The 23009-nt window shown below is 39.8% G+C and overlaps 1 protein-coding gene across 3 annotated transcripts in view; it reads right to left on the bottom strand.

Annotated features, from left to right (window-relative positions):
* Positions 1 to 23009, bottom strand: part of gnal2 (guanine nucleotide binding protein (G protein), alpha activating activity polypeptide, olfactory type 2) — a 54052-nt gene that overhangs the window by 19237 nt on the left and 11806 nt on the right. For 2 of the 3 annotated variants that reach the window (XM_026148654.1, XM_026148657.1), the window contains exons 2-5: positions 21751 to 21823; positions 20708 to 20762; positions 20423 to 20542; positions 10272 to 10369 (exon numbers count right to left, since the gene is read on the bottom strand). In XM_026148654.1, coding sequence (XP_026004439.1) covers positions 10272 to 10369; positions 20423 to 20542; positions 20708 to 20762; positions 21751 to 21823 — 346 coding nt within the window. Of the gene's footprint in view, positions 1 to 10271; positions 10370 to 20422; positions 20543 to 20707; positions 20763 to 21750; positions 21824 to 22109; positions 23008 to 23009 lie in introns of those variants that run through there. The other variant, XM_026148656.1, reaches the window with a different exon arrangement.

Below are 23009 nucleotides of genomic sequence, written 5' to 3'. Positions count from 1 at the left end.
CTCCTGGTCAACAGCAGGGGGTGTGTGTGTGCGTGTGTGTGTGAGAGAGAGAGAGAGAAAGGTATTTGTGTATGTGTGTGGTCGGCGCACACAGTAACAGACTCACAGATATCCACCATTCACGAGGCTCGCTCTGTCTCTCTGCTGGACGTGCATTTTAACCCAAAAATAAAAAATCTATTTATAGCCTCCCCACCCCCCAAATCTTTAAGTGGAGCATAAGTTCTCATCGTCCTCTGCAGCACTGCTTACACTGAGCTTAAAACCACCATAGTGATGATTTACTTTTTTCATACTGTACATTACGACACAGATTTACATGTTAGACACTTTAGCCAAAATGTATATCAGGTGCTATGGAAATGAGTGGTGTTTCTAATGTGATTCTCCTCAGGCTAAAAGAAGCTGTCAGAGCCTCTGGTCTCTAGAAACAAAATAAAAACACATTGGCAGTGTAGCCAATCTTGTGGCATGTAGCATGCAACGCAGGGCAGCTTTAGGCTTTCTTAACCGCTTTCAAATGTCCACCCAGGCTGGCTGTTTGAATCTATAACTCAACGAATAGACAAAACAATTAAGTTAGAGGAAAACTAAAATCTCAGGCACACATAGGGCATCACTTAAAACATCTTCAAGTAAAAAGCGGTTAACACACAGACACACATACACACACTCTCTCTCAGGGAAAAGGCTTGGCATGTGTTCTCATGTGCTCCGCAACATCCTCTCTGCTATCGCTTTCTGGCCTCAAGAGACGACTGAAAAGAGAGAACGGCTCGGTCCCACAGGGGGCTCTAACAACCTTAAGGACAGTGGTTTGTGTAGATGGTGTCCCACTGAGGTTGCAGCAGATCTGATCCTACATTTCAGTGCAAAACCACTCCTTCCTTTCCCTCAACTCACAGATACAGCCAAACACAAACACACACAGTTCCATAGTGCGTCCTTTGATTATTCCTCAGTCAGCTGACAGGAGGGTCATCTGATTTTAACAAGCGACACAAAGGTTTTTGTTAATCTGGATTATGGTTTTACATGACTCATTTTATGTACAAAGTATTTAATTTTTTTAATTAGTAATGTAGCGATAATGTAAATGAAAAACAGAGCTAGAAGAGTTTTAATTTGTTTGAAACCATTTAAAATTTGTTTACCAAGCATTCATGCCTTAAAAAAAAAAAAAGAGATAAAGCCGTAATTTTTTTAATGCCTTTAAAATGTTCTTACCCGAACAACAAGGTGTGCTGTTTCTATGGCCTGTTTGGTGGTTGAATCTAACATAATGAGGAACATTTGTTTGGTTGTTTACAACTTTAGAGCTGGGAAATAAAAAGAAAAGAAAAAACTCTCACCATAACGCTACCAAAATGTTCCTCTTCCTCATTCATTTCTTCCTCCAGTCCACTTCCTACCTGCCAACAAATGCTTCTCTATTTTTCCATCAAAATAAAAACTACTGTGCCATTGGGATTCAACTCTGTCTAATTCTGGCCTGATACTGTACTTGAAATTAAAGTCAGGCCAATAGTTGATGTTTGTTTATATGTTTAAAAATTTTCAGATTTCTGTCTGACTTAAAGTACATGGGTTTTAAAATCCCACCAAATATTAATATCAGTGTGCATCATGCACACAAGAAGTTTACAGTTGTCTCAAATCTGAAACATGCACACGCTACGAGTTTGAAAACACAAAGGCAGCAAAACTTTAAACTGTGATGCATCCAGTTTCTTGTACTTTAGCCACACTGTGCAGTGAGAAGAAAGGCAGAAAGCTGAATCGAAAAAAATGTGGATGGTGGAGGTTAACTCGCAGTAATATTTGTCAGCAGCAGTACGTTAGCTGACGTTAGCCTCAAAGGCAAAAATATTTACCACTGCCTAACAACACTGCTAATCCAGGACTAGCGGTGTATGTGAAGTTGTGTTGTTGGCACATATCACAAATCCTCTTCTCAACAGCCCAACTGACAGTTGTAGTAGCTTGTTGTTTCAAGGCTGCCGTTTCAAACTTTCATTTCTTTCAGACTTGCGTCTCTCATTGGCTGTTGTTAAAGTAATCATAACTATGTGGATTTTAAATCTTTAGACTGTTGGTGTTTCTGGAAGTTCTGTAAATCCTCACACAGCCAGCTTATCTAGGTTTGTCATCAGCACTGACAAAGGTCCCAAACCACTCCGCTGAATGACGGGACAGGTTAATAACGCCCAAAACTCCTGAAGCCAAGTCAAAAGAAGAGCTCCAATAATATATCAGACTAATATTGGCAATGGCCAACCCATCATCAGTGGGATTGTGCAAAGAAAAGCTTAAAAACCTCAAAACAAGTCTACTACATTGTTTGTAAAGATGATTCCTCTAGAAAAAAAAAATGAAGAAAATATAAAAACACACAAAACAAATAAAGCCTGGAACATGTATCTGGATCAGCAAAAAGGTTTTAGAAACACTCATCTCAGCCAGAAATTCAGACATTACAAGTAAAATACAAGTCAAAATTGATGCAACAGCACAGATAAACCAACAGTTGTCTCTTTTGGTGATAGGCTGACATCAATCCATATGACCGGAAGTAGAAAATACCGCTGCACCTTTAGCATGACATGTTCTTACAGCCATCATCAGACTCACAAACCTCATGGACTGTGTTGACTGACAGAGATCAGTAACGTAGCTTTCATCCCGTGTGAAAGAAAATCTTCATAGTGTCAGTGTCATACCACTTAGATGATGCATAAATTTAAACTGTGAAAGTAACCCGAATATAACTTATGCAAGCAGCAATCCATACAAATCAACAGAGTCCATGAAGGTTTAACAGCTTCCAGGGGGACAAATATTTCTTATGTGATAAAAACAACTGATCAGAATAAAAGTTCTTACACTGAAACATAAACACGAGTCATTCAGGCTCATCATTATAGGCGGTACATCAGATCAACTAAAACATTAAGAATTCAAGCAACTTATTGGTGACACAAAAAAGCAGCAGTGACATGCAGCCAGTGTATAAATATCGCTCTCTCTGGCTCTTCCATGAACAGAAGAGGCTCCTTATTGAGGAGAGCCACTGTTTGTGAAGCCTAGCCCCTCTGTTTCTGTAGGGCCTTCAGGGGCTGGGGCTGGCTGACAATGCCAACCATTCTTAGCACTTTACAGCCCCAGATGACTGTGTCAGTGGCCCCCAGGCTGGTGGCAGAGTCCCGTGACCAGCACTAAACCCCAGCCCCAGCCTAGTCAAGCCTTAGACTTATCCACCCACAGTCAAGCCCGATCTCCGGGACTCTGCAGGACAGTTGGATACCTGGCCCATCCTAGGTGTGCCTCTGCTGTGGCCATTTTCACAACATAACATCCTAACCTGATTAAACATGCACCACATGTCAGTCACAAACTCAAATCCCAGTTTTAAACCTAAGAACCCGAAGTTGAGTTTTGAAACTTGCTTAAATTAAAAATAAATAAATAAAAAATTCTTAGTCAAAGCAGGCGTTTTCACATAACAATAACTAATTAGCAATTATATTAGCAACTAATTTGGATTTTTGTTTCCTGTTTTTGTACTTGATGAATAACAACTGAACTGTTTCAGTTTAAGAAACACTAATGACCTTAAAAACAAGCTGGTGTGTGTGTGTGTGTGTGTGTGTGTGTGTGTGTGTGTGTGTGTGTGTGTGTGTGTGTGTGTGTGTATATATATATATATATATATATATATAAAAAACAGACTGTGGTACAAAGTCAGGGTGTATTATCAAAAGGTGACTCCATCATTTTCCATTTACAGAATAACATGCACTATGCTTACATATGTTTACAAATATAAAGGTGAGTGTCTATGTATTATTTTAAAATTCGGAAATAGCAAAAAAAAAAAAAAAAAAAAAAAAAAAAAAAAAAAGCATAAAATCTTAACTATACCTATATCAAACCACCTCTTTATGAACTACATCTTTTGTTGCTGTTAAACCATCTAAAAAAAGATTCAGATTCCTTTTCATTTGATCAAAGAACATTTGCCTGTTGTTTGTTTCATAAGCCATACGCTAAATCTCTTAAATCATGCCCCTAAAAATTATATTATGATCATTTAAAAGACTAAAAAAATAGACAGACTAATAAAAAAAACAAACAAAAAAAAAACAAAAAAACTGAAATGAAAACAGAGAAAAAAAACAAAACAAAAACACAAAACTATGAAACAATAAGACATTACAAAAACCCAACTCAATTTGTGAACTATAATGTACACACAAATCTTAGCATTAAATTATTGTGTTCCTGTTGAGACAAAGTCACCAGAGGAAGTACATGGTTGGCTGCTCTGAGTTTGTGGTACATTTATTAAAAAAAAAAAAACAAAAACAAAAAAAAAAAAAAACCTCTAAGGCATCTCAGGCCTCATCCTCATTGCAGGAATAAGCCCCAACTTGTTCACAGCCAATTTACTCAGTACCACCACCATCCAGTGTAGCTCTCCTCTGGCCCAATCCTGTTTGGCTGCTGCAGCCCAACATCCCAGCCATCATCAAGCACACTAACACAAGAGAGTTTCATACCAGCCTAAACAGCATCTAGCACTGGTATGATGATGAATCTCAACATATTATTTGTGCCATGTTTTGTGTCATATTTGCTGTGGGAACATTCACCACAGCAGCAGGCCTGGGAGTTCAGATTTGCGTGTGAAAAAGTGTTTGATTTTGCCGTTGACACATCCAAGGCATTGCGATGGAACCAGCCTGCCGCAGCTGAAAATAGCTTATAATCAATCAGCTGGCAGACACATATCTGTGCTCTTAAAACGTATAAATGTGCAATGCAGAGGCCAGATCGATGGGTGACAGGATTCCAAAAACATCGATATGGACATGCTCTTTGGCATAACAAGCGCCTGCCATCGGCCCGTACTTATTTCCTGTGCCTCTGTCCGATGGGCCATCCAGCGTTAGGCTGGCTGGAAAAAATATATCTGCCAGTGGTGCAAGGTCTGTGAAGGACAACACAAATGAAACAGAAGAAGTATATAATCCGCCCTTGTAAAATCTAAATATGACATCTAGCTAAATCTAACCAAAATGTGTTCTGGTGGCATTGTTGCAAAACCACAAATCGCAAAAAGTGAGCTACATATAGGTTATTTCCTTTTTGCTAAACCTGCATAGTGACTGATTAGCAAAACTAATTGCTATCAAGATCAAGGAGTCACCAGCACAGCCCCACTAATCAGCATGGTGTTTAAATATAAATAAAAAGAGAGTAAGATATGAAATAAAACTGAAATAAAAGTCATGACAATGCGGTTTTATACTATGTGAGTGTTACAAGCTTGTAATACAACTTGTGCTGACGTTTTCCAGGGAGAATTTTAGTATACTGCTAACATCAGAGGTAATAACCATGAGCAGAAAAACCTGCAAATAACCAAACAAGTTTAGATTCTCCCGCCATCTGAGGAACTGAAAACTCAAGTGAATTACTTTAGACGGCAATGTCCCCACAATCGTAGGACAACTCGCATGATCTGATATCCCTGTGGCGAAGTTGTTCCCACATCATCACAACAGTGTTGGTCCAGGATCAACACCGCAACCAACCAATTACATTATCTCAGAATTCAGTTAGCATTACCTGAGAAGTTAGCTAATACTGTTAAAAACAACAACATAAATAACCCAAATTTAACTAACAGCAAAGTTAACCTGAATATATACCTGTTATATTGAATTGATTAATAAAGTAAATACTTTAAATGGTTACCATCTGTTCCAGGAGAGAGCTTTTTTTCTTTTCCCAGCATATTCCAAACTTATGACATCACAACAACATGATGATGCAGGAACAACACCAGCACAGAGAAATCAGATACACCAGGACAACCCTGTTGTATTCGAGCAGGGCTAATGAAGCTAGCATGATTGTTAGCTTTGGTTGATACCATGTATGCCTCATGAACTGTGGAAACTTTGTGGTTTGATCAGGAAGGGCGTCCAGCATATAACTCTCATATCTATCAACCACTTGTTACAAGGGCGCAAGAGAAAATAGCTTTCTTTATATACCGAGTGCATGTGTGTCACTCTGTGTTCATACCAGTGTATGTGCTTCAGTGCAGCTTAATTCGCTCCGTTTCTGTTAATCCATTACATCTGTTTGTGTCACTTCTACTCTACGCTCCATTTTAACACAGCCAAAAATCACATTAAATCTCTTCTCACATAGTTTTCTTTTCCTAGTGTCAGGCAACAAAACAAGGTGAAATATTGACTTTAATGCAGCCATCAGAGTCAATATTTCCACCAATATTTTGACCACAGAGCGAACAGAGGCAAGCCATTTACCAGGCCGCTGCTCTACACCGCTGAAATCCGGATTTCGTGATCTCGATGCAGTCTGGCAAAAATCTAACCCTGTTCTGAGAATGAAACTGTATTTACACATAAACCAAAGTGTCTCAGCTCTGTATAATGCGCTGCACTAATTAAATTGGCTATTTCTTTGTCACTCTTCCTAGGGGCGGGGCCAGCAGCCATTCCAGTTCAATTCAAAGCTACCCTCAAAGTTCAGATATCTATAGTGGGAAAATATGAGGCTAACAATAATGTCCCATAATCTACCACAATAAAGTGGTAGATTATGGGACCTTTAAAAAGCAAAGCCTAAACAACAAGAGACATTCACAAAAAAATAAAAAAAATACTGATATCAAAACACAAACATTTGATTTAATACACCCAGTCTCCAACAGAAGGACCTATGCTCCCTTTCTTTTAACCCAGTTGGCAGCTGAAGCAGTCTGCCACAACTTCCAGGATGGTTACTCAGAACAGTTCGTGGTCATAACAACAATAGGTGTGCATGTGTATATGTGTGGACCTTTACACATACATGTCTGTTGCCATGTAGGACAGAGTATCTATGAGAGTTCATACAGAGGTTAGAACCGAGAGGAAGTAAGCGAGAGGCTGTGGAGTCTGACAATTTCCAGCCTTCAATCAAAACACATGGCTCAGGCAACACAGGGATACTGTGAGGTTTCTGCTGAAAAGCAAGATTTAGGAACATGGTGCAAAAAGCCTAGCAGTTATCAAAATGGTTAGACCATTCATTTTTTTTCAAGATTTAATATTTCTGTTTATGTCAAATAAATTTACAGCACCACAGTTAGATTATTACACAACTTTATCTTTCAAAGAAAAAACATTCTGAGATGAAAAGTCACAAAGCTTTAAGTTTAACAAATAAGGTAATGTTTATTCTAAAGATTTTATTTTGTGATAGAGAAAAAAAAAAAAAAAAGTAAAGCGGGGGCGAGAGATGGGGAATATAACACAGCAAATTGGCCTGGGGCGTACTCAAACCCATGCCGCTGCAGCCTTCGGTACATGGGGCACGTGCTAGAGGGGCGCCCCGATGATGATTCCTTGACCAAACATTATTGTATAACTGCCCAAACAGGAGCAGAGAGGCAGAGATAGGAGGATAAAATGACAGGCAGAGGAGAGCAGAAAGAATGAATGATATTTTTGTGGAGGAGGAGGATGAAAATAGAGAGGGAAAAAAAATCTGACTTCAATCATTTGGCAGTATTTCCCCCCCCCCTCATTCAAAACAGTAGATGTAGGACAGAAAAAGGCATAGCAACCAAGTTCAAAATCAATACACACAACAGAGAAGTCACACATGAAGCACTGAAACACTGTATGCTTTTCATTGTCTTCATTTTACTGTGTTAATGTTTGCTCATGTCACAGGACAGCTGTATTATCAGCACTCGGGCTAGCTGCAAGCCTCAGTGGTTTCAGCTATGACAATATTCCTGGAGATTTCAACATTCAGAAGCATTTGCAGCATTTGTGACGAGGAACTAACAAAGATCTGAAATGTTTATGGTACCACGATATTAAATGATGTCACCATGACACTGGGATATGGACTAAAATAAACACAACATGCTCTTTTCTTTCTTTCTTTTTTGCGCTGCCCTACAACACGCAGACTGACTCAGAGCAGCAAAGACAAACACAGGCCGTGTGGACTGTAACAGCTCCACCTTACAGATTCATGTGACTCTCTAACCATCACCTGACTTTTTCTCTTCTTTCTATGGACGCTCCTCACAGGCAGGGGAACAACAACAAAAGTTACATTAATGTTCGAGGAACAGAAGATATTTAGGGGAAAATTAAAAACTCTCCCTACACTCCAAACATATGAACACACCAGTCACTGATGTAGCCTGCTTGTGACCTCGAGTTATTAGTTTTGTATCTTCTAATGCGTTTTAGCTTTGAATTCAGTTTGGCTTCAGTTAGTTTCCAGAGTGGGCTTGCTTCTTCCAGTTTTTGTTAGTTTTAGTCTTTTCAATTATAAATATATATTTTAAGGGACAGGTATTTAAGAAAATTGTAATAGATGTGACATTACCACACCACTGTAAAGACATCCTAAGAACACTTCCTCTACATTTTATATTAATTCACTTTGTAAGTTCATTTATCTATTTATTTATTTTTTCCCCCCCAAGTCTAGGTTTTTTTTGTTTGTTTGCTTTTTGTTTGTTTGGTTTGTTTGGGGTTTTTTTTTTTTTTTTGGGGGGGGGGGGGGGGGGTGTCAGTTAACTGCCAATGTTTTACCACACCTAGATTTAGTTTGCAGTTTTACTTTAGTTTACTATAATGACCTCGCTTTGATCGAACCCTCAGAGATAAAGGGAGCCAACCTTTGGGATGGGAGGGGACTCCTGAGCCCACAGCATGTACATATCCTCATATTTACATGTGACTCCAGAGGTGAGTCAGAGGAGAAGCAGAAAGAGAGCACTGTAATCAGTGAATCCTTTTGCATATCCAAACTTCCTTTTACAGGGAACAGAGGGGCCCTTCCTAGTGTACAACCAGCTCCCTATGGTGGCCCAAAGTGCTTTAGGAGCCGTAAAAACAATCCGGGACTCTCCTCAAAGTGACATCAGTTTCAGCACCCTGCACACTGCAGTATCAGTACTTACTACATCTACAGTTCAGCTGGACTAAGATCGTAGCTGCTACACTTTACACTGTTATTTAGTGAACCAACCCGAAGGTAGATGTTTGTCTTACTTAAACAGTTGAAAAATACTAGCTTTAACTAGAGCAGGGATAGTGGCCTAACAAAGGGACTAATCTGGCCCATCTAATGGATTGGCAAATTGTAAAAGTTGCTATTAAACAAGACCTATATGCTGGACAGTATTTGGAGGATCACTTCATGAGAGCCCAAACTGTTCCTTTCATGTCTACATCATTGACATTATAGATAGCCAGCCATACAAAACCAAGGAATGAAAAAAAATTAGGCATTTTTTTTACTGTTATTATTCCATTCAATAACAAAATTCCTGTTTGTTTTTTTTACTTTGTTTTTTCCCCAAGTTAAGAGAAATTCTCACCTTTTTTTAATTATGTGAAAGAGCTGCCAACTAATATGTTTCTTAGAGCACAGTTAAGCCAAAGCCCACCAACAGGTTTCTTTGATTTTCTACATAAGTATTTCTTTACGATTATGTTTCTCAAAACTGCACATCTCAGGCTGTACATCAGTTTTGCAACAATAACAACAATCACCACCACAATAACAACAACGATAGCAATGAAAACAGAAGACCCTCAGAAAGTTTCAGCTACGCTACTTAATACCAAAAAGAAAGAACTGATTTAGAGGCATTTAATCAGTTATAGATTGCAGGAAACAGCCGTCTAGCCAAGACCAAATTTAACTTTATGTGGTTTATGTGCTAAACTGAGTTTGACACCCCCGAACTGCAAGATTACACCATCATTACCTAATTACAGTTTTCAATAGAACAGCTTCAATAAATTTAACACTGGGGCATTTTAATACAGGTCAGACCAGGCTTTGCATATTGCCATGGAGAAAAGCCAAACACTGATATGAGGAGAGATATGCTAAATTTTCCAATGGACAGCTACAGCTCTTGCTCAATTTGCCACACCCAGAGTAAATATATCTTAGCCACATTCATATACGACATGACACCAACAGACACTGCAGAGCTTTCACCTCAAAGGCGACAGGGGGGAGAAAAAAAAAAAAAAAAAAAAACAGCCCAAAAAACCAAGGGGGTAGATGAAGCAGAGATTATAATTTGCAGGATGAAAAACAAACCAGGTCCTTTATCCTTCCCATTTATAGCAGCACAAACCACCAAGTACATAAAAGCATGTGTTCATGAAGTGAACTCCGTAAAATGTATTATGAAGGTTTGAACTCACTATTGTGCACAGTCGATGAGCTGGTATTCATTGGACCTCTCAAAGCATGCTTTCACTCCTTCGTCGTCCCACAGCTTCTTTGCGTGATCAAAGAACTCCTGAGAGGGATTAAAAAAAAAGTTTTAAAAGCAACAAAAACACATCAAGAAAAACATTTATATACAAGTACATGTACAGTCATATGAAAAAGAAAGTACAATCTCTTTTAGTTCATCTGGTCTTCAACAAGTCTTATAAATAGGTACAAAACATGACATATTAAATATTATTCATTTAATAAAAACCAAGACATAAATGAAAGAGCAGTGTTGGAAAAACTACGTGCACCCTCACTGTGTCTATAGGAATTAAGAGAGTGAGTAGCAGCCAGGTGCTGCTAATCAAATGCACTTGATTAACTTATGACTATTAATTGTGAGCAACAAACAAACACAAGCAAACGTTTTGGCTTTTTCGTGGTCTCAAGCATTTAAGGATGCTGCCCAGCAATCCAGGAAGGGTTGCAAGTCCATTTTCAAAAATATAATCCTTCCCAGGGAGAAAGATTACGCACAAGTTGCCAATCTCCCCAGGAGTGGACGTCCCAGAAAGCAGCATGTTAAATGTTAAAGTTCATGACAGTAGAATTAGAAAAAGACTGAACAAGTATAGCTTGTTTGGAAAGGATACCTGGTGAAAGCCTCTTCTCTCTAAAAAGAACATGGCACCGTGGCCTAGGTTTGTAAATTTGCATCTGAACAAACCAAAGAACCGATGAGACCGAAGTGGAGAGCCTTGGCCGTAGTGCACAGCGAAAACCAAACAGAATATCAACACTAACACCTCATACCAGTTGTCAACCACAGTGGCGGGGGAGTGATGATTTGAGGCTGTTTTTTTCAGCTGCAGGACCTGGTCACCTTATAGTGATTGAGTGAAACAGTGACGATCCATCTGACAGCTGGAGCTAAAGCTGGGCTAAAACTGCACCATGCAACAGGATAATGATCCAAATTGCCCACAAAACAAGAATCAAAGCGTCGCAATGGCCTGAAGTCTAAAACTTAACCTGACTCAAATCCAAAAGTAGCATCTAGTAGTAGCATCACGTGGAAAATTATGAAAAAAGTTAATTGCTAATAAAGGTGGTTCAACGAGTAATTGAATCATGGGGCGGACTTAGTTTTTCACTCATGGTTTCTGCATTTTTGCTCAGTTAAATAAATAATAAGACAGTTTAATATATTATGTGTCATTGTTTACCTGAGGTTTTGTTTAAATAATTTTAGAACTTGTAAAGGACCAAATAAGTTTTTTATTTGTATATCATGTCCTGACACATACATTTTTCTCTTTCTTTATATAAAAAAATAGAAAGAGGTTGCAATTCTATCCTGTGTATTATGACATTTTCCAAACGTTCTCATGTTATTTCTGAAAATACAACTTTTTCTAGTCATGCTACAACCCAAGCATGTTATTTCCTGACTTGAAACGTATTTAGCCTAGCTTTGGGATACCTGTTGGGATACCTTTGCGTAACCTCCAGTTTGCAAGAACAACATTCTCTCAGCAAACATGAAAGCACATAAGAACAACAACAACAACACGTTGCGGGTGTCCACAGCTCTCCGTGTCCACTAACAACAAATACATTCACGACCTTTAGCTTTGCGCCAAAAACAGATTTCTTAGAATCGGTTTCTACTGCTACACGTAGCAAAAGCCCAACCCTATCTTTAACCCTTTTCACTTTGGTGCTGTAAGGTAATGTAAGGTAAGTAGGTCATCTAAATACCTTCTGATATGTTTTAGTTCTCCCCTAATGGAAAAGACCTGAGAGAACAATTTAATAAAAAGAAGAAAAAAAAAGAAGAATGATGATTCAGATATTGGAAGTCCAATCTAGTCCGAACACTGCTGTGTCACTGTAGGGGCATGAAGTGACAATTTATGACATTGGAGGGTAGAATTAAAATTGAAATAATATTGGATTGATGCAATCATTTACTGTAAATCATTTCATTACCATTTCATTGGTATTAATTAACTGTTAAAAACCCACACCATCTGACTCCAGCTGCATATTTGAGGTGTGAGAGTTCATTTCATTCCACTTGGCACCACCAACAAAACAATACGACTTCCTGGAGAAGCTTTCACGTAGCCATCAAGCTAATTCTGCGCAATGAGAGCGGGGATGCTGCTGGCTAAGTGTATTCACTGATCATCGTGTCTTCCAATGTTATTGCACTTTGCATTCAAAGTCAGGGCTTCAATGACATGACGCATGACATTACACCTGGAAATTTAAAGCAGGACACTGCAGACACTTTTTGGCATGAAAACAAAAAACAAAAAACTTTTTTCCTTTAAAATAACCACTTTGTATAAACATCTATCAAGAAAAACATACTAAATCACACAAATCACTAAACTGAAAGTTACATATACACAGTACACACACACACTTCACCCAGACCAAATACTTTTCTTCCATAGCTGGAGACAGTTACCTCAAAATGCAGGAGCAGAAAAGAATTTCTCACTCAACAACATTTCCTACATAACTACTGGACATGATGAAAACAGCAGGTCTCCTAGTTTGTTAGATCTGAATCACACCTATACAAAGATATGCACCATATATTCATATCCATGCTTCCAGGTTTGGTTTTCTCTTTTCCACCCTGTGTGTGTGTGTGTGTGTGTGTGTGTGTGTGTGTGTGTGTGTGTGTGTGTGTGTGTGTGTATATATATATATATACCGTATTTCCCGGACTACAAAGCGCACCTGAATATTAGCCGCACAAGCTAAAATCAGGGGAAAATCCTGTTTTGTACATACATTAGCCGCACCTGACTAAAAGCCGCAGGTGTTTCAATGTTGACTTATCATATGTAAGAGAATATGCACAAAGGGAATTGTCAGGAAAGAGATGGCTGTTTGGAGACACACCCCTTTTATTAATATTTTGAAAAACAAGTTATGGGTACATATTTGCACATGTAGTACATAACAGTAACCTACAGCACACCAGAAAAATAGATTCGGACTACCTTTTAGGCTCAGGTGCAGTGACACGGCTTTAACAAGAAGAAAAGTCAGTCATTCACCATCTTTCTCTTCTTCCTGCGCACTAAAACCACCAAAGTCCTCTTCTCCAGTGTCGGATACGAACAGGCTCAGGATGGCTTCGTCATCCACTCTCAGCTTCTTTCCTTCGTTGTCACTTTCAAAACCAAAGAAATCCTCGTTGTCAGTGTCGGAGTCGAACACCCTCAGAAGGGCCGTGGCGGTGTCCTCCTCTCCATCATGCAGCAGTCCAGCCCTTCAAAATCCGTTGGTGATCGTGGATGTTTTCGCACTTTTCCACGCTGTCAGAATCCAGTGGTGGAGTTGGGCATAACTTGCTTTTTGCAAGTTTATCTCCGCTCATCATCCACGCCTCCCGCTGAATGCGTAGCGCTACTTTGAAGTTTGTTTTTCGCGCTACTTCGTACGGCACTACGTTGCCTGGCGGACGGACATGTGACTAACATACCACTCTTGAACCCCGATCCTTCCGCCAGGCAACGTAGTGCCGTACAACAGCGGAACAAACAAAACAAATCGTCTTACGATATCACAAAAATCATGGACAATCCATAGAAAAGCCGCACCTGACTAAAAGCCGCAGGGTTCAAAGCTTGTGCAAAAAGTAGCGGCTTATAGCCCGACAATTACGGTATATAAATAAAAATGGCTATAAAAATGAAAAGTAAGGTAAGAGTCTTTGAGCACATGCACCCCCCCGAAAGTCTGTTGTAAGCCAAGAAAATCCCTAGCTTTATGTTCCATTTTACAACCTGTTGCAACAGAAAGGACAAAGTTGTAAACTAAAATGCTAACAAACACCATCTGTATTAGTCAATTAAGAGATTAGATGTTATATTGGCGGGGGGGGGGGTTTACACTCACTGTCACAATAGAGACTATACAGTTCAGCCCCTACTGTCACTCTGTAAGGACTGCTGTGGTATCTTAAGTTTTCATGTTTAAATTACAAAACTACAAGATGACGTTTAAAGAGAAGAGAGGGTCAGAGTGAACTTAACTGTTATGTCTCTCTCCATTTCATTAAGTCTGTCTGACGTTATCTATGTCCTCCCGCCAATCTAAATCTAAAAGCAACATGAGAACATACGTCTTGCATGTACGCAATTTTGCTTTCCCATTCAATTCCTTGATCCATGTTTATCCAGGAATTTCTAAAAACTTAGTGTAGATCCTCTAAAGTACATAAATATAACCTGCACTTCTGGTGAATGAAATCCATCCATCTATGCTGTAAATGCGTAGTTTCAGTACTTCAGCTAATGAGAGAAACTCATCAATGACTTTAAGACACTTTCCAGGAGTCTCTGTTCAATCTAGACAGAGGTGATTCGGCTAATATTCCTATTCGCTGCTTGTCCACATGTCTTTGAAATGGGCTCCTACTCTAGCATGGAGGCACCACATGACTCTCTGCGCTCAGCACTGGCTCTTCGCTGTGACTGGAGAGAGGGTTAAAGTAGCCCCAAACCAGAGAGAGAGGGGGAGAGAGAAAGGGAGAAGGGAGGCTGATAAATGATCACATGCTCCGGGAGATCTCCTCTCGGCAGATCCGGTGATTCAGTTAAACATGGAGTGGGAGGGTAAAAAAAAAAGAAAAAAAAAAAAAGACTGATCCAGTCCTTTTGTTATATATGGCCTTACATTTAAGGTTTTTCCTCACTTGTGCCTTTGATAGACTTTTCATGCCAAGCTGTTAGCTGTTCTATCAAAATATGCAACATAACACATTGCACAACTGTGGATCTGCTTCCTGCAGCACACAGTTTACCTCTTGAACAAAAAAAAAAAAAAAAAAAAAAAAAGCAGCCATATTTGCTTTCTGGTCTGTGTTTGCGTTCACCTCGGTTTCAGTCGAAATTCAACCCCCAACTGAACCAGTATCAGTAAGACAACACTAGTGCTGGTACAGGTCTCATAGAAGAAACATTAAGGGGTCTGAGACCCTAAAGAAAGGCTCAAAAAGGCTGGTGAGTGCTGAAGCTTGATGGAGGGAGGATGAGGGGTGGAAGGGGCAATAAGAAGGAAAGGAGAAAAGAAAAAAAAATATGGTCCTTAGGGCTCTTTTCCACAGAGGCGTGTGACACTGGGTCTTTGAATAAATGCAGTGTGTGCTACAGTGCCCTACAGAGGAACTGATAACACAGAAAGAGACCAGGAGGGAATCTGCTAAAACACAAGTTTTTTAACCCTTTCCTATGCTCTTCCTCCCACGCCATTTCCACCCCCCCACTCTATCGCCAGCCTCAAGATACTGATCATTTCTCAGCCTCTCAATGTTAATAAAGTTTTTGTGATGTAATCTGTCATACAGGTCAGGAAGACCAAGAACAAAATGGCCTACATTTCACTTAACTCATCAAAATAAAGTTGTAAAGCAAATGGCTTGCATCTTCCGTCGAACACTTAAATTCATTTGGGTTACTTTATAGATAGCCATTACAGGTCAAAAGCCTAATAACCTCAAATCCTTCCATACATAGCCAGCCAGACAACCAGTTGGCTCCTCAGTCAGCCATTGTCACCACATTTATTGAATCTTGGTATATCAGTGTTAGATAACTGTGCTCAGAGAGGCCTGACTTTGATGGGTTGAGTGCAGACAAATTTAGCCAAAAAAAAAAAAAAAAAAAAAAAAAAAAAAAAGAGTGAACAACTGTTCAAGACTGTTCTTCATTTTCCAGGGCCCGGCTCTAAACTAAATGATATATAGAGCGTTTGCAGTCCCGGCCCAAAGGTTCTGTAACAACCTACCCAAGGAAATCAGGTTGTTGGAGTCAGTCACCTCCTTTAAGTCATATCTTAACCCATGCTTTTATCTGATACCTCTTCTCAACTTGACTTTTAATTTCCCTTTTGCACTTTGTTTTATTCCCTAAATTTTGCAAATTCTGTTATTATAGGTTTCCAATTAGTAACTATTACAACTGAGCAGAGTTTGCTTTGTTTTGCTGGTCCTGTGAGGAACTTAATAACATGACGTCCTAAAACAGTAGCTATGTAAATAAAGTTTTTTATTGTTATTTATATAAGATGAAAAAAACATAAGAGAAGGCCTCCAGGCCACCTTTTGCCTCTCTGTAAGGATCCTCAAGTGATGAACTGGAAAAACTTCAAGGACTTCCCATGTTCCACTATAAAGATAACTACAACGGAAACTGCCCTTGATGTCTGTAATGGGGAAAAAGTTAAGCACAAAGCAGTTCCAATTACTTACAGGAGGAATAATCACAGGTTTGGCCTGTAAACCGATATAAGATGATATTAAATCATGTTACACACTCACTGACAGTGTTCCACAAGTTGAACCGAGGCAAAAGATATGAACCGTGCATCCGTACAGTAACTCTGCTCCAGCTTAAAGAACAATAAGGTTCACCTTTAAGACTGCAAGATATAAAGTAGCATTTTGGAGGCTTGATCCATCAGGGTGTAAATAAGTAACATTAATATATTTCAAATATGTCTAACAGAAATAAAACTACACAGTGCTAAATAGAGACCGGGGCTCATTTGAATTTGCTTCACTTCAGCTGACAGACACTGTCAAATGGCTAACGTTGCCACCGCAGTGACATTTGTTTCCATTTGCATAGATGACCGTTTGTATCCGTGCTTTCCTTTCCATGGGTCTACTGTTATCCAGGGCTACAGTGGGAAAAAGTTTTCCCTCCTGCTTTGATTATTAAGAGTAAAGGGCACGAGAGCTGAGCATGTCCACTGAAATATGGCATAAATAAAAATGTCTCTCAGTTTTACATCAACATGCAAAAACCATACAGGATGATATCCATTGGTTAACAGAAGCAACGTCAAAATTTCCACCAGCAATACGTTCAACAGATCGTGACACAATGCGACCACAGCTCTGAGGCTTGTCGCCTAATACAGTCGCAACTGCGAAAATCTTCCGTCTACGCCCTGACAATGATATCAATATATAAAACCCAGTTAATTTAACTGTATTACTTGATAAACAAACCAAAACAACAACAAAAAAGTCATATGGACCCAGCCCATGGTGTCAAGTGTCAATGATTAAAAGACAAATGGAATTTTGGTGGCATTTTGGTTTACAGTGCACAACACAAATTGGAAACGGGTCGCTTTTTACCAGCATGTCAGCAGGTCTGAGATTCCCAAATAACAGAGAGGAAGTTGGAAAAGATTAAACGATCTGGAGAAAACTAAGTTTGAAATAAGCACATTTTCAGGTTAATGGGAATTAAAGTAGTTTACAGGGAAGGGGACATCATTTGGTGCATGTTATTTTTTTTAGCCATCACAGCTTTACTTATTAATTAAGAGAAATGTAAGAAGTCAAAGGTTATTGTGTACCACTTCTCCACAACACAAAACATGACATCATCTGTCCAAAAATATGCTTCCACGTTTCAAACCGGCGCCAACAGATGAAAGCCACAGGTTGCCGATTGGCCGTGTTCCTGCACTGCTGTATTAGATATCACGCCTAGTGGCACTAAGTGACAATGTAGTGGTGACACTGACGGCACAAGTGAAGCCTGAGACCGATGACAAGCACAGACGCTCCAAACAGAGCCATGTTGTTCCCTTTGGCCTGGCCGGGCCTGGGAACTCAACGCCGACTCTCCCCACGGCCCCGGCCCTCACACAACACAACACCAAGACTACTGCAGGCACTCTCACTGTGGGCCCCAAATGCCTTTAATGGTTATTCTTGTAATGTCTGAGCTTAGCACAGTTGCAAGATCCAAAAAAAGAGCATCTTATTCCAGATAGCTTCAACATTAGCAATGAAACCTTATCAGAAATTCATTGTAAAAACACACAGCCAAGAGAGATCAAACCCACAAATAAACTTATGTCCATCTTGTCTTATTTCTCCATATAACTGGCAACATTTTTAGAAGCTGAAACTGTACAAGGATCGAGAACAGCAGTAAAAGTTTACAGGGGAGAAGCTCGAAGTGAGCAATTTGTTTACTCCTAAAATTAACAGCGCCACTTGGGTCTAAAGATACAGGAATGCATACAGAAATAGGAATCAATTTTAAGACTTCTTAATAAGGACAAATGGATACCAGTTCCACAGGAGAACAATACCAACTCTAGCGGTGTGATGTAGTTTTATCTCTTTGTATAACAACTGACCGTCTATCGCGTGAAGAGTTGCCTTAACTTATTCTTAACAATAACACTGTGGGTGGTTCATCATGCCCAGTGTCACTAGTCTTTGGACCAGAAGGAACTGCAAAGATAAAAGACTCTACTGGCAACAAAGTTTTCCAAATATCAGCAGAGGGTTGATACTCTTCTAGTCATTATCTGGAACTTGATTGTCTTAAATCCCGTCGTCTAAAGTTAAAGTTTCTGAGCACATCTTGAAACCATTTCAAAACTCAAAAATTGGAGCCATATTCTTTTACTATTTCTACATTTCCTCGTCTGTCTAGCTTCTTCTTCTCCTCCTCCTCTCATTGTTTGTCAATGCAAGATAATTTAAAAAAAGAAAAGAAAAGAAAAGAAAAGAAAAGAAAAGAAAAGAAAAGAAAAAAAATTTCTGATTAGAGAAATGTGAATCAGGTGACACGCCGTGCCAGTTCCAAGGACTGGTGTAGTTCAAAACCTTTTGGGAAGCTTTTGACAGAGCTTAAAGTCAACTTTGCTCAATTTGAATAGCATTATTTCACTTAAGCAGTTTCCTGTAAGCTCCCCAAATACACAGGAAAGGGAGAAACTAGCATGATTTTGCTTGAATCTAACTTTGAGCTGAAATCAGGATACAGCAAAGGACGGCTAACAGCTACACATTTATTAATGTTTCACTGTGTTTATCTCAGTCATGTTATTTATTATTTCACTAATACATACCAATGCAGTATATTTCAATTCCTGAATGCATCTGCAGCTCCTCTACATCCTTCCACCCCAGAGTATCCAGGGTTTTTTTTCAGAATTTGGAAGAGCAGCACACAGAGTAAGTAAACTTTTAGAGTTTAAACCTCTAATAAAGGTTCCCTAACTAGGCTTTCTATTATGTAATTCGTTTCCAATTTGCTTTAAAATTTTCCCACGTCTGTTCTATTTTATTTTAGAAACATTAGAAACCTTGTAATGGTATGCGTTCTCGGTCAGGCCTCCATGGAAAAATAGATTTTAATCTTTAAGGGACTTCCTGTTTAAATAAAGGTTAAATTAGAAAATGTTGTGTAGCCTGATTTTGCCTTACGATTCCCAAATTCTTCCTTAAAGTGAGGATCACAGCTTATATCCGACTTATATCGGCAGATACTCAAAGCCAAGGTATCAAATCGGAAGTGGAAGTATAGAAAGTTGGATCAGGGCATATGTAAACTGAAAACCTCTGACAAGTAAATATAAAACTTTAAGACATTTCATGACCTTACTTTTCTTTTTAAAAATCTTTAAAAATTCCTAAAGACCCTCTGGAACTGTGGTTCCTGAAATTTCACACCACTGGTTAAAACACAAAGCTGAGCAGCTGAAACATAAACTGCACTCGATTCCCCTGAAATAGCATGTCAGTGCTTTCTCGCTCCTGTTAACCTGAATTAACAATAATAAAATTCAAAACGTCCCTCTGTGTATCTGTAGCTCTGTATCAGTTTGTTATTCCTGTTCTGTGGCACTGCACACCCAGTGTCAAACAAGGAACACTTTGAGAATTATGTAAAACATTATCTACATTTCCAACACATGACCTCGTGTTATCGAATGGCTGATCGCACACTGAAAAGATGTGCTCCGACTAGTTATCATTTCCATACTTAAGTTCATATCCTGCATAGTAAACACTATGCCCTTACCCATAGGGTAGTTATGAAGGTGTGTGTGTGTATGTGTGTGTGTGTGTGTGTGTGGGGGGGGGGGGGGGGGGGGGGGGGGGGGGGGGGGGGGGTGTCATATTGTCATAATGAACAAGAAATCACTGAAGGAATACATGATTAGGTGTGACAACTTTGATATGCACAGTTGGAGAGACAGCAAATGTATACCTTCACATGCCATCAACCACACAAGACAAAAGCAGCACCTGCTCTCACACATACTCACACACGTCCAAAGGTCTTACCTGTGAATAGTCAAAGTCAGAGAGGGGTGCTATGCTTTTGATGTAGTCAATTCTGAATTGGTCCTCTGGGTTGGCTAGCGGGACTGGGGGTATTAAAGTGCTCATTGCAGACACTATAGTCTAAGGAAAAAAAAAAAAACAAGCATTAAGCAGGATGAACACAAGGGGGTGGGGGGAATCTGATTGTAAGCCTGTATAATAATCAGTAAAATGGGATTGCAGAGGGATTCTGTGTATCAACAGAGACATTGAGCACATTTGGGAGGTGATGCAGATGAAACTCACCACTATGGCATCCTTCACGTTTTTCCGAATATCTTGGATTTTCTGTTTCTTTTCCCTGTGTGGGGAAGACAGAACAGAGACATCCCACCACATTAGACGAGTAACACAGAGTAACAAATTAAACATACAGGCCATGTGCTGTGTCTCAGTATACGTCCCAGCACTGGCAAAAACATATGCATGATTTCTTCCTACATATAGCATATTTTTCCTGCACAATTTACCACATTTTGTCAAACTTCAGAGCAGCAGGGCTGTACTTAGAGTTTCTAAAAAAAATCCTTTATTAAGACGCAGGGTTCCTCCCAAGTTAAAATGTGCATGTAAGCAATGAGTTTGCCACCTTGCTAAACCACTATTATTTTCGGCCATTTGAGAAATAAAGATGTATTTAAAGCTCAAGTAAATTAAACCCCCCTGAAATCCTCTTCGGTGGGCACCAATTATTTGTACATGTTAGGTGGTGGGGGACCCTGTATATGACAATCCCACCCTCCTCTTCCCCAGATCTTGAAACTGCAAGATCATGCCTCCCTCAGTCAGGGAAATAAATTAAAAGCACACAAAAACAGGGTTTTCATATAGTTACATGACTCTGACATAAAGTGGGCCTGTTTAAAATAGCCCACTGTTAAGATCAATGCCATGCAAGGCCTTGCAGCAAAACAAATCATCAATAATAGGCCTGTGTCGATCACAACCTTTCACCCTCTCACATAAAACAGGAAACGGCAAATTATTTGCCATCTGTGTAACACTGACATCCTCACATATGTATGATAACTGTGCACGAAAAGAAGAGGGTGTGTGTGTGTGTGTGTGTATAGAGAGAGAGAGGGAGAGAAGGAGGGGGGAGGACGATATTAGCTGGTTTGCATGGGAAACTGGGCCCAACAGGCGCTGCAGTGCCTGGGGAAAATCCATTCACAGGCTATCTTCTGGCCTCGACAATGTTATTCATTAAGAGGGGAGCCATAAAAATAATCATTAATGCGATTTTTTTTTCATGTTGGCGTTTAACAGGCGTACTGAGCAGCACTCACTCTGCGTTGAAGCCGTTGACGTGTAGAATCCTCATCTGCTTCACAATGGTGCTTTTTCCGGACTCTCCCGCACCTTCGAAAATACACACAAACACATCACAAAATGACCACAAACACGGACATCCTGATTAGCGTGAACCCCTTCCACAGCACCGCAAAAGAAAGAAAGAAGAAAAAACCCAACAAAATCTGGAAATGAAGCCAGTTAATTGTAGGCTCCGGAGCTTCGCTTCCATCAATATCCACCCCCATGACATATTATTGCAAGCGCTGTCAAATGGGGCTACGTGTTCGGTAAACGAAAGGGATTACGGTTAGCTCACATTTCAGACAGCCATCACCACAGAAAGCAGCCTTACCCAGTAATAAGAGCCTGTGTGTGGCTTTGTACGCTTGTCTTTCCTTTTGCAACTGTTTTTCTATCTTTTTATTAGCCTCTCGTTGTGCCTTTTCGTCGATGCGTTGATCTTCAGTCTTGCTGTTGCCCAAACAACCCATCTTCCGTCGCCCTAACCCTTCCTTGTGGAATCGTTAAAAAATATATATATATTCTTTTTAAAAATGAAACCTGGGATGATATTGCGGGTTGAAATGACACAAGAAGGAGTCTGGTGTGAAATAAAAAAGGTTAAAAAAAATCACAGCGAGGCTTCTCCGTCGGAGGGAGGAATATGTTCCCCGTTACAATTCCGCTTTAGCCGCAGCCAACCGTCATCCAAACCGTTTGCTAGTTTACAAACCAAACGAAGAATAACGACTCGCTTCAACGGAGAAATCTAAAAAAAAAATAGACATAAATAAGAAGAGAGAGGGGGGATTCAGTTTCTGGGAATCCAGTCAACTGTTCCTATCGCGTTTCCAACCCCTCTCTTCTCTCAGTATTTTTTTTTCTATCTGAATTTCTATCAGTATTTCTGTCTCTTTAACTCAGCACTGCCTCTCTCTGTAGCACCAGGAAGTAGCCGTGCACCGTGGAGGTGGAAAACAAACCTGCGTTAAACTGTAACATTAACAACCCGCACTCATAGAGCATTTTAGAACGTGTGTGCCAAAATACGACGAGCCATTCCAGATTTAGTCCGTTTGCTGTCCCGCTATCAAAGTAATCGAAAGAAAGTGGAAACCCGGACGCGACTCTCTCTCTCGACTGCTTTTGCAGAGGGGCTGGGTCTCTTCTCGTTGGCTTTCAGTCAGTGAGACAGCCCTGACCCTAAACTGGCAACCCAGTTACAGCGACTGTCTGCGTGCGCAATGGGCTT

This window comes from Astatotilapia calliptera, chromosome 18 (assembly GCF_900246225.1).
Source record: "Astatotilapia calliptera chromosome 18, fAstCal1.2, whole genome shotgun sequence".
NCBI classification, from domain to species: Eukaryota; Metazoa; Chordata; class Actinopteri; order Cichliformes; family Cichlidae; genus Astatotilapia; species Astatotilapia calliptera.
Note: the sequence above shows the minus strand (reverse complement) of the source record. Positions and strands in the feature narration are given on the sequence as shown.